This window comes from Martes martes (genome assembly GCF_963455335.1).
Source record: "Martes martes genome assembly, chromosome: 4".
In the NCBI taxonomy this organism is placed as follows: domain Eukaryota; kingdom Metazoa; phylum Chordata; class Mammalia; order Carnivora; family Mustelidae; genus Martes; species Martes martes.
Genome location: NC_137891.1, coordinates 60359470 through 60372674, shown reverse-complemented (window position 1 = coordinate 60372674; position 13205 = coordinate 60359470). Strand labels below are relative to the sequence as shown.

The window sequence follows — 13205 nt, the reverse complement described above, 5'->3', positions numbered from 1 at the left end:
AAAATTCCCAAGCATAACTTTTTCTAGAAAATCTCATGACCTAAACAGAATAAACTTACTAAAAATTAAGTAAATCTTTAAAAATAATTTCATTTGATGTTATTAATGTTATTATAGCAAACAAAATTTTATAAAAACCTTAATGTGATGAACTTGCTTCTATTATCTTACCCTGCATTATTTAAATTTTCATGAATACTTTAGATCAAAAGTATGTTGTTTTTTCAAAAATTAAGTAATGTATCCTTTTATAATATCTATATCAACTGACAGTCTAGTTCCATATTCTAGTTCTCTACTTGAAAATTCTTACTATCAGTTTTATACAAAAAATTAAGAATTTTCAAATTTGGGGCACCTGGGTGGCTCAGTCAATTAAGCATCTGCCTTTGGCTCAGGTCATGATTCCAGGGTCCAGGGATCGAGTCCCACATTGTACTCCCTGCTCACCCAACTCTTGTGCTCTCTCTCACCTTCTCAAATGAATAAAATCTTTAAAAAGAAAAAAAAAAGAATTTTCAAAATAATTAAATATAATCATGTTTACTAATTACACTTCAACTGACTGACAAGTGTTAGTCTAAGTTGCTTCTAGAATTCCTTATATTTGAAAGTGTTTAGGTATTAACAAATATGAACAACATGCCTTATTCTATTGCTAACATTTTTATAGTGTTTAGATATGATGGTATCACTGATAACACACCAGTCAGAAGATACCAGAAATGGCACTGAATTAGGTATTTTGATATTTGATTGCCAAAACCAAAGCCAAATTGCAGAGTTTGGGCCAAATGTGCACTACACATTTGGATACTTATTTTGCACAATAGTTTATATATGTAAATAGGTTTTCCAGAAAGAGAGAGTGAAGGAAGGAGAAAAATAAGGCAGATCCAGAGCTCTTACAGAGCAGCAGGTGGGGTCATATGGACCCATATACACCCCAGAATTTCCCCAGACTACCTTTTTAAAAATCAATGGAACCTCATTCCAATGCTATACTAATATATAGGCTAAAATTATTTCTCAATGTTCCTCCCAGCTTTGCAAATATGTGACCAAATAATAATCTGACTTTTTTCCGAAGGTATTTCTTACCAAATATTTCATCAAATGAAATGAAAATGAAACATTTTACAAGACAGTAGCTTTTCATAGAAACCACCATAAAATAACTACTTCCTGAAAATGCAACAACACCCTCCAAACAAATAATCCAGATACTTGCTTTAATTCTACCTTTGGCTGTGACTGGTCACGTTTGACACACATTGAGATAAAATTGTTAAACTACTTAATGTATTTTAATATAGTTAATAAACGTGGAGCATATTAGGATTTACTCAACAACTAAAAGGATTCATTCAACAAATGCCAGGTTGAAGGAAATAATACAAAATCCCTTAAAAGTTTGAACTTTGGTTTTTGCTCCGTTATCACAGAATAGTATCAAAGAAATCATTTTTCTATGACAGTCTTTTAAATACACATGTATCACTTTCCAATTACAAAACTCTGTTACAACCCATAATTTTGGTGAACGAATGATAGAACAATGAGCATGCAACCACTTCCAAACTTAAACAGATTCAGTAATAAAATTAAAAATGAGGTTCTTTCAGAAATAAGCTGTTTCTCAATGTCTCACTCTACCAAAGAAAGTGTCTAATTACATTTAGAAGTATTTTAGTACTTGAATTTGATGTTCTCCCAGTGATTATAAAGGGATTACACTGCCCACCCTGCAGGGCCAGAGAGAACAGTCTACAGGTCTAATCATACTCTTGAGGACAAGTACTAGGCTCAGATGCTCATAAGGTACTGCTGAATTCAAAATGACAAAAGAGCATCTAAGTACTTTATACAAGCTCATCAGATGTGCTAAACAATCTGGATTTAGTACATCATATGTTAAGTCGGGTTTTGAAGAGACTTCTTAAAGTTCTGAAAGTAATCCAGGAATGTCATTTAGACAAAATTATTTTATATTCACTCAATATAGTTTTATTGTTTTGTTTTTTGTCACAGGGTTACTTCAAATTCTTTTGGATTCCAAACTACAAGACTAGATACAGAACATATTCACTTTTAAAGAAGCTAATTCTAAGCACTTTAAAACAGAGGTATCAAATACATTTGTTTTAGGTTGCTTTAATGAAATACAAGCAGTAATGGGGTAAAAAAGAGGGAAGCAGGTGAAAGATTTTGACAAATGAAGGGTCAAATGCTTAGAGTGTCATGGAAAAAGGCCTCAATAAGATGGTCCTTTGTCCACATTTCTCATCTTGTAAGGTTTCTTCCATCCTTTGATTTTGTTAGTATTCCTGAGATGGTGTGGAGACACTGGAGAAAATACTACACACCACATCTTTTTAATCAGAAAATCTTTAGAGTCAGAACTCTCTACAGTATTATAGGTACCGATTTGTAATTAGTCTCACCGCTGACATTCCTACAGAATGATCTGTAATTACTTTAGGTAATAAAATACATAAACCCTTCAAACTACAAGCTCTATTGTAGCTTCTAAAAGCCTTAAATCACATAAATGGCTCTACTTGACTTAGGCAATAAAACTACATGAAGACAAACAAAAATATGAAGTTTAAGACTCTGTGCTTCAGAAATCCTTTGGCAAATATCTCTTGAAAACAAAACCACGTTGGTAAGTGAAGTATTTCTGAGATTTATGAAATGTACAATTTTCTTCCAGTCCGTAATATTAATTCCAAAAACACTATCCTAGCGCTGGAACTCATGACCTCAATCCTTTGGATTAAGCCAAAAGACCCTAGTTAATATGTTTATATTAAGGAGGAGGAAGGGAAAAAAAAAGTCAGTGTTTAATCTGGATGTGCAAATAGGGGAAGGCTGGTTTGTCAGTTTATGTGATTTACTACACACGCTTGACTCAGTAACAATCTGTGCAACCTATTTAGAGGTCAATCTGGTGATTTCTATCAAAATTAAAGCTGCACATACCTCTTGGTTCTGCTAAGACTTTGACATGCATGCATATTCACTAATACACTAACAGAATCAGCTGTATCCACACTCACTACATAAGCACATGTGTGATAGCAAAACACAACAAAAACAAACACAACCTGAGAGTCCACTCATGCTGAGCTAGTGAAGTAAATCATGATACATTCACATAAGGGAATACTATAAAACTGCCAAAAAGAGTGAGGTACATCTCCAGGTGAATTTTAAAGTACTCTAGAATATAATTCCGTAAGTCACGTGTGTGTATTTGTCCAAACTCCTCCTCCCCCACGCTCTGGAAAATATTGGAGGCACTGTTAATACAGTTCCAATTCAGGAAATGGATTTGACGTAGGGGGTGGGGTCAGAAAGACTGGTAATTTTAATGTTAAAAAAAAAAAAAGACCCTTCCTCCTGCTGACAACGTGAGGAAAGCCAGGGGCGGATTTGCTGAGCCTTCAACAGCCTCGGTCCCCCGACCCGGCCGTCTGCAGCTTGTGCTGCCTCTCGGGACGGACGCCAGGGTGTCCCGGGAACAGTGCAAGCGACACAGCCCATCCTAGTCCTGAGCGCCTCGAGAAGACCACCCATCCCACGTCAAGGGGCCTCTTCTTCCACATCCTGACGCCCCCACTCCCCGGAGGAGCCCGCCAGTCCCCGAACTTTGGGGTAAGTCTCCCCAGACTGCAGGTACCCGCGCCGAGGTAAGGGCAAGTTGAGCAAAGCGGCAGGCAAACTGGACACAGCAGACGCTCCTGGGGAGCCTCGCAAACGAGGCCCCTCGCCCCTCGCCCCCATTCTGAGAAGGTCCCCAGTGCTCAGGGTCCTCCCGTCGCGGGGTTGCCGGCTGGGAAACCCCGAACGCTGGAGCGCAGAGTTAAGCACTGCCGCGCCCGCCCGGCTCCGGACCCGTCCCTACCGCCCATCGCCCGGGGTACCTTAAGCGAGTCCTTGGAGTCGTCCATGTCGTTCTCCACACCCTGGTAGACAGCGCCCTGGGGCTCCTCCTGCTTCCCGGGGCTCAGCATCTTCCTCAGGCTGCGCCTCATCGACCGCACCCCGGCGCCACCTGCGCCAGCTGCTCCCCACGTGCGCGGGCACCGGCGGCGAGGGAGCGCAGAGAGCTGCCGGCGCCTCGCTCTCCCCCAGGCGGAGAGAACTTCTGGAAGGGCTTCCGCGTCCCGGGCTGCTTGCAGCGCAGGAAACAAGAGGGGCACGGGGAGGAGGCAGGGACACAGACCTCGTGGCCGCGCCGAGACTGTCCCTCCGCTCGCCGCTTCGCGCCCGGAGCACGCGCGACTTGCCTGTCCCGGCTGCGCACACTTAGAGTCAAGGTGTCAGGTCTGGGTGGATCCAAGGAACCTGAAATCTTTTATAACAAAAACAGTAAGAACCGCCCACACCCTGGACCGGGGCGCGGGGGTGGGGGTGGAGGATGGCGGAGGATGGTGGTGGAGAATGAGAGGATAACCGAGTCCGTTGGGAAGATTTTTCTCTTTTAGGATTCCCTCCCCCGCCTCCCCCAACGCTTCTGAGTTTGGGTGCCCATTTCGTTTTAGACTCTTTGAGTCGGAAATAAGATTTTTATGAACACTTCTCTTTCCAGAAGAATAGGGAGAGAGATTAAACCCTAGCACCGATTTGAGTAACTAGATCAGGTCCCTTTGAAACTCAGGTCCCATTTCCTGTGGATGGCAATACTAATCTCAAGATCTGGGGTTTCAGAATGGCTTAAAAAAATGACTGTTAGGGTAAAGGTAAATCACATTGACTGCTGTCGGCTTGTTTACCCTCAACTTTGTTTGTGAAAGGCTTATCTTCACGGGCCTGCCTTGCATCTATTCATCGACAGCATGTGTGTAAATTGTGGAGCAGAAGGTGTTTTCCTCTCCGTTGACCAGACTGCTTCTCTCTTTTCATGCAGTGGAGCCTTTGAAACTGTAGCAGTTATGTTTAGGCTACAAGATTAGAAAGGAAAAAACTTCTTTCAAAAAGTGACTATACTTTGCACAAGCCAAAACTTTATTAGCTTCTTGTTTGGACAATCTGTGCGCTCCTTCAAGGCCCTGGGTTGTCCTAATCACATGGCAATCTCCAGTATGTGTCACAAGACCCTCATGGCTCCAGGACCTGTCGTAGATCCTGTGCTATATAAATAGAGGTTTGCGGGCTTCTTGTCCTAGGGGCTACGCTGGGCTGAACGTAAGGGCAGGTAATGTGGCATGATGGTATTTGGGGACTATGGAAGCTCCCCTCCCCCTAAAGCTATCAATAGATTTTGCAGGTTGTCATCTGTTCTACCCATGAAATGGAATTCCTTAGAATTCCCTAGAAGGATAATATTAAAGTTATCCCTGTTTACCAGTTGATGGGCATTTGGATTATTTCTAATTTTAGTTTATTAAAAGTAATGCTGCTATGAAATTTTTCATACAAGTCTTTCCATGGACACCTGTTTTCATTTCTCTTGGTTACATACCTAGCAGTGAACTGTCTGGTTATATGATAAGTATGTGCATGGCTTTGCTGAAACTGCTGAACCATTTTCCAAAGTTTCTGGGTCATTTTATATGCGCACCAGCACTGTATGAGGCTTCCAGTTTCTCCGTATCCTCACAAAACTTGGTGTCAGCAATCGTTTTGATTATAATCATTCTGTTGTGTATATAGTGGTATCTCATTATGGTTTTAATTGGCATTTCCCTAATGGCTAATGATATTGTCCACGTTTTTCATTTCTTAGTCATTCATACGTCTTAACAAAATGCTTATTAAATTATTTTGCTTTTTTTAAGTTGAGTTGTCTTCTTAATATTAGGTTGTAGGAGTTCTTTATTCTGGATACAAGTCTTGTATCAGATAAATGTTTCACAAATATTTTTGCAGAGTCTGGCATCTCTTTTTATTTTCTTAATGGTGTCTTTTGTCGTTTTTTTTTTTTTTTTAAGATTTTATTTATTCATTTGACAGAGAGAACACAAGCAGGAGGAGTGGAAGAGGGAGAAACAGGCTTCCTGCTGAGCAAGAAACCCCATGTGGGGCTCGATCCTAGGACCCTGGGATCATGACCCGAGCCCAAGGCAGATGCTTAACGACTGAGCCACCCTTATGCCCCTTAATGGTGTCCTTTGAAAGGTAAAATTTTAATTTTGAAAAATATCTAATTTATTAGTTTTTATGGATTGTGCTTTGAGTGTCGTGTATAGCAATTTTTGCTTATGTTCACATTAAAAAGACTTATTATTCTTTTACATTCATTTTGAGTTAATTTTTGTATAGGGTATGAGGTAGAGGTATAAGTTCATTTTTATTGCATATGGATATTCAGTTGTTACCATTTGTTAAGTAGAGCTGTGCTTTCTTCATAGAATTGCCTTGGGACCATAGTCAAAAATCAAATGACCATAAATATATAGGTTTGTTCCTAGACTTCATACTCTATTCCATTGATTGATAAGTCTGTGCCTAAGTAAGTCAATACCACATTCTTGATTTTGTACTTGACGGCAAATTTTGAAAACAGTAAGTGTAAATCCTCCAAACTTGTTCTCCTTTTTCCAAATTGGTTTGGCTCTTCTAAGTTCTTTGCACTATAAATTTTAGAATCAGTTTGTCAATTTCCATGGAAAAGCTTGCTGGGATTTGATGAATTGGCATTTAGTCTATAGATCAATTTGGCAGATGTGCCATCTTAACAATATCAAGTCTCCTAATCCAGAAATGTGGCATTTTCTCCATCATATAGATACTTCTTGATTTCTAAGCAGCGTTTTACAATTTTCCATGGACAGATCATACACTTTGTTGTTGTTGTTAAATGTATTCCTAAGAATTTTATTAGTTTTAAGATATTTTGAACAGGATTATTTTCTTAATTTCACTTTCTGACTATCTGTTGTTAAGGTATAAAAATAAAAATTGAATTTTTATATTTCTTGTGTGTTCTACAACCTTGTTAATTTTGCTCATTAACTTTAAAAGTTTTTTTCCTGGATTTCTTATAAACTAATAAGATTGTGTCTTTCGCTATAAGGACAGTTTGCTTCTTTCTTTCCCAACTCTACATCTTTAACTTCTTTTTTTTTTCCCCTCCATAATGCACTGGTTAGAAGCTCCAGGACATTGTTGAACAAACGTCCAGAGAGCTGACATCTTGCCTCTTTCTCAGTCTTTTGGAGTATGATGTTCATATTAGAATTTTCATAATTACCTATTATCATGTTAAGGGACATAACTTCAATGATGACTTTGTTAAGAGTTCTTAATCATGAGGAGGCATTAATTTTATCTGATGCTTTCTCTACAACTATTGAGGTGATCGTGTGCTTCTTCTCATTTATTCTATTATTTTACATTAATTGATTTTCTAATATTGAGTTTTATATGTTGCTGAATTCAATTTGCTAATTTTTTTTTAAAGATTTTATTTATTTATTCGACAGAGAGAGGAGTCACAAGTAGGCAGAAAGGCAGACAGAGAGAGGGGGAAGCAGGCTCCCCGCCGAGCAGAGAGCCCAATGTGGGGCTTGATCCCAGGACCCTGAGATCATGACCTGAGTCGAAGGCAGAGACTTTAACCCACTGAGCCACCCAGGTGCCCCCAATTTGCTAATATTAAGGATTTTGGTGTTTATATTTATGAAGAATATTGGTCTGTGGCTTTTCTTTTGTGTAATGTCTCTGTATGGCTTTGGTGTCAGTGTAATAGTGGCCTCACTGATAGAGCTGAGAAATGTTCCCTTCTCTTTCCTGAAGTAGTACATATAATATTGGTATTATTTCTTTCTAAAATTTCTTATACAAGTCACCAGTGCAACCTGGTGAATTGGGTTGTCTGAGCTTTTTGTTTTCTTTCTGGAAATATTTTTAATTACCAATTTCCTTTTCTTTTATAGGTCTTTTCTGAATTTATAATTTGCTTGAGTAAATTTTGGTAATTTGTGTCTTTCAAGAAATATATCTGTTCATCTAAGTCATCTATTTTTGGTGTAAGTTTATTAATAAAATTCCCTTTAATCCTTTTAATTCTCATAGGATCTGCAGTACGCCTGCTCTTTCATTCCTGATTTTGATAATTTGTATCATCTCACTTTTTTAGCTTATTAGTTATTATAAACTACTGCTTATCAAATTTCTTGATCTTTGCAAGGATCCAGTTTTTAATGTTATTGGTTTTTCTCTAAAATCTACTTTAGGTTTCATTGTTTGTTTGTTTGTTTGTTTTTCTTCTTTGATTTTTCTTTCTTTCTAATTACTTTGGGTTTGATTTGTTCTTCTTTCTCTACTTCCTTGATATGTAACCTTAGGTTATTGATTTTAGATCTTTCATCCTTCTAGTGTAAGCATTTAAAGCTATAAGATACTTTCTAAACATTGTGTTAGTGGCATCCCATAAACTCTGATTTGTTGTTGTTTTCATTTATGGCTTCTTTTTTTATTCACAAGTTGTTTTTTAGAAGTGTAATGTTTAATTTCTATATATATGTGGGGTTTCCCCAAATTTCTTTCAGTTGTTGAATTCTAATCCAGTCTGGTTGTGGTCAGGGAACATATTTTGTATGATTTTAGTCTGTCTACATTCAAATGTAGACTTGTTGAAACATGTTTTTATGGCTGGCATGTGGTCTATCCTGGAGATTGTTACTTGAAAAGAAAGTGTATTATCCTGTGGTTTGGTAAAGTTTCTTAATATGTTATTAGGTCCAGTTGGTTAATAGTGCTGTTCAAGCCTTCTGTATTCTTAGTGACTTTCTGTCTATTCTTCTATCAACTACTGAGCGAGGAGTATTAACATTTCAATTATAACTGTTTAAATTGTCTAGTCTCTTCATTCTGTTCAAGATTTACTTCATTTTGGGGATTCTCTGTTCTTAGATGTATGCATATTTGTAATTGTTGGTTTTCTATTGCATTTTTCTTTATCATTATGAGATTTTTTTGTCTTTAGTAATATTTCCAGTTAAAGTCAATTTTGTCTGAGATAGCTATTCCAGATATCCTATATTTATTGTTTCATTGGTAAATCTTTTCCCATCCTTTTAACCTATTTGTATTTTTAAAGTGTGTTTCCTGTAAATAGCATACAGTTAGATGTTGTTCTTTTATCCAGCTTGATAGTCTCTGCTTTTTAATTAATGTTTAGTCATTGACATTTAATGTAATTGTTGCTATGATACTTCTATTTTGATATTTGTTTTCTATGTCTCATATCATTTTCTGCCATCTGTTCTTTCTTTACTGCTTTCTTTTGTGTCCAACAATTTTTTTAGAAAACAATTCTCATTTATTTGTAAGTTTTTAAAATTTTATTTTCTTAACGTTATGCACTCTAAAATACAGTGTTGTATTTACCATATCTGCTACTCATTTCTTCCTATAGATTTGAGTTACTTTCTGGTGTCCTCTCTTTTCAATCTGGAGGACTTTCTTTGGAATTTTTTGTAAGGCAGTTCTGCTTGAAAAATATGTTAAGGCATACTTCTGCTGGATGGAGAACTTCTGCTTAACAGGTTAGTTTTTTTTGTTTGTTTTTTTGAGCAACTCAACTGTTATTCTGTCTTCCATTGTTTCTGATGAGAAGTCATCAAAATATCATATCATTTTGTTGTTACTTAAATGAGTTAAGATTTTTGCTGACCTCAAAAGTTAATGATTGACTGTATGACCTCAAAAGTTAGTGATTGTCTGTATCTTCCCCATTTACAATATAATAAGCTTACCATGCTTGCATTTCTCTCCTCCCTGAGTTTCTCTTCCATCCATATTAATATATCCAGTATTTTAATTTCTGATTTTTAAGAAATTAAACTTTATAAAATATTTAGACAATCGTAAATTGCATTGTTTCTCACAATATTTATAATTCTTTTTCTTGAATTCATATTAATTTTTTTAGATTCTATATATAAATAATTCTGCCAAGAAAAGTATGTTGGTGGTAAGATGCCTCGGTCCTTACATGTACAAAACTCTCCTTATTTTGCCTTCCTAGTAGATAGTGGTTTAATAGGTACAAAACTCTTTCAAAGTCATTTTCCCTCAGAAATTATAAGACTTTCTTGTTCCCTTTTACCATCCAATATTTGCAGTTGAAGTGTCTGATGTCAAGCTATTTCTCATTCATTTCTTGGTTCTTATTTCATTTATTTCTCTGAAAACTTTAGGACTTTTATTATATTCTTGGTGTTCTGAAATTTCACCATCCTGTAACTCAGTGGGGATTTTCTGTTGTTTGTCTTGTTCTGTACTCTGTGGTCACTTCTAATCTAGTGATTATCTTTCTAGGGCTCTGGGAAATTTTCTTCTATTTTGTTTAGTGTTGTTATTTATTTCTACATAAGTTAGGCATCTTTTCATGGCAAATAATAGAAAAACACAACCAGAACTGGCTTAACCCAAACTAGAATTAATAATTGGCTCCAAAACTAAAAAGGTCTGTGGCAGAACTAGCTTAGGATCCAGATGGATCCAGGACTCCATGTCATCGAAGCTGTTTGTTGGGGCACGTGTGTGACTTAGTCAGTTATATGTCTGCCTTTGGCTCAGGTCATGATCCTGGGGTCCTGGGATCAAGCTCTAAGTCAGGCTTCCTCTTTAGTGGGAATTCTGCTTCTCCTTTTCCCTCTGTCCCTCTCCCTCTCGAATAAATCAATAAAATCTTAAAAAAACAAACAAACAAAAAACGGTTTCTGTTTTTTTCCATCAAGAGCAAGAAATTTCTCCACTTCGGGGCACCTGGGTGGCTCAGTACATTAAGTGGCTGCCTTCAGCTCAGGTCATGATCCCAGAATCCTGGGATTGAGCCCCACATTGGGCTCCCTGCTCAGCAGGGAGCCTGCTTCTCCCTCTCCCTCCATTTGCTGCTCCCCCTACTTGTGCTCTCTCTCTGTCCAAAAAAATAAATAAAATCCTAAAAAAAAGAAAGAAAGAAAGAAACTTCTCCACTTCTTTGAAGCTTCACCTACAGCAGCACCTGGCTGAAATCATTCAAGTTTACATCTATGGGTGTGACCACTGAATTTTCTACCAGCTCTACAACATTTCATGATGTACCACTGGCTCTAATTGGGTTATAAATTCAATATCTTAATCGCCACAGCCAGAAAAAGAGTGATCTGATTATTCAGATCTGAGTTGCATGCCCTTTGTCAATGTCAGACTTGATGTCAACTTTGCCTGAATTGCATGGACTGAGAATGGGGGAACGATCATTTCTATCACCCTGAGATCACTTGGAGTACACTGGCAGAAGAAGGAGGAATTGATGCTAAGCGTCTGTTTCCAGCTGGTTGTGTAGATGTTTATATACCTTCTCTCTGTTTGATTTTTCTGGTTACATATTAACATTTCCTGATCCATCTTTCCTTGCATCTTAAGCTTCTTGTCACTCATTTATACATAAGAATGCATACCCATACGTGTGTGTGTGTGTGTGTGTATGCATATGCATATATGTATAACTTATTTTTCTTTTTACACTGTGTCATGGGAAAATTCTTCAACTTGATCTTCCAATTCACTGTTTTGCTCTCCAGTAATGTTTATCATTCAAGTATTTTTTTTTTAAATTTCATGAAAAAATTTTTATTTCAAAATCTCTGCTTGAGTGTCTGTAAATGTAGTATATTCTCACATGGTTATTTTAAAGTCCTGATTTCCTTTCCTCTTTACAGTAGTGGTCATTTCCATCAAATATTGAATAATTGCTGTTAGTTCATTTCTGTGTTTGGTATCTCTATGCACTTGCCTTTACTGTTCAAGCTCAGTCTCTGGGGATTGTGTGGGAGAGGCCAGATAGGCTGTTGGGAGACCATGCAGTGTGCATCAGGTTCCCTTCTGAGTTCAGCAGTTCCTGTCCTCTCTGGAACAATGCTCTGCTTCCAGGCCCCCATTGCCCACACTCCACTTTAGGCTATGGGCAAACACCATTGCTGTCTACTGCTTACTACAAATTAGAGAAGAGAGAAGTATTGACTAGCCTTACTCTGACCATTTCTCATCCATTAACAACTGTTCTGAGGAATGATTAAAGACTACCTCTTTTATCCTTTGGCTCCTGGCTCCCTGTCATTTTTTCCATCACAGTATACTTTTGCCTATGCTTGTGTTTTCCTTTATTTATCTCTCTATAGATGTGATCCTGCTCACCTTCCATCTTTCCAGAATTCTTTAACATTTCTAGATGGTAGGTGGCATTGCTTGCTTTTTTTGTTTTCCTACCTTTGTTTGTATTTACTCTTTATTAAAATTTTTCGACATTTCATAGGTTTTCAGATGGAAAGAAAAATATATATGTGTACTCAGACACATAACTATCACATTAACTATCTTAATTTAATTGCTTTTTCTTATTTTTTATGTAACTTTCAAAAATTCTACCTTGTTCATGCCAAATTGTATGGAAAAGAGAAATTTGTCATATAGCATGTCTTGAACATTTAAATTACATGAGAAAAGGATTGGGTCAGAGAGGAAGGGAGGAAACTAATGTTCATGAGATTCTCCTATTCACAGGATGTGTCATTCGTCTTGTGACCGTTGAGTCTCACATGGAAAATTCTGCTTCATCTTGATAAATAGTGAGATAAATTACACATACACATACACACATGCTACTGTGGACACTTACGAAATGCTCTTTTCTGCCAGGGAGTCAGAGAAACTCAGTGTACTTTGTTACAAAGAAACCTGAAGGAAATTCTACTCTGTTTACTACCCAGAAGACTAATTGCTGTACATAGATTATCCAAACCAGCACCATTCCCAGGGCCCTTAGCATCCACAGTCTAGAGAAATTATTAGAACAATTAATAAAAATGTAAATCTGATAAGATTATTTAAAATGTGAGATATTTAGAAAGCTAATTAAGTTGGCCTTCTTTCTAGACAAGGAAAACCTTGCTAAAAGTTAATTATGTCATAGCAAATCATATTTTGAAGTTTAGAATAAAACTAGGTATAATAAATTGATTTGTATTCTTATAAACTTTTATTACATAACTTAATCAGATGATAGAATTAGTCTTTATGTTGTGAATTTTTATTCTGTTTAACCTAAAGTGATAGGCAAAATTTTATGATGGGATTAATCTTGACATTGTAAATTTTTATCTCTAACTATTTAACCAGAAGCAACAGACAAAATTTTAAATGTTGCCATGATATCTGCCAGTGAATGAGAGATAATGGCAGATTTCTCATAATAGTAGAATTCC

At 37.1% G+C, this 13205-nt stretch overlaps 1 protein-coding gene across 1 annotated transcript in view; it reads right to left on the bottom strand.

Moving 5' to 3' along the window:
* Positions 1–4040, bottom strand: part of TRPA1 (transient receptor potential cation channel subfamily A member 1) — a gene marked incomplete at both ends in the record, with an annotated part of 61607 nt that extends 57567 nt beyond the window's left edge. The window contains one exon of the mRNA XM_080802176.1: positions 3930–4040. Coding sequence (XP_080658302.1) covers positions 3930–4040 — 111 coding nt within the window. The remainder of the gene's footprint in view (positions 1–3929) is intronic.
* Positions 4041–13205: the final 9165 nt, after the last annotated feature.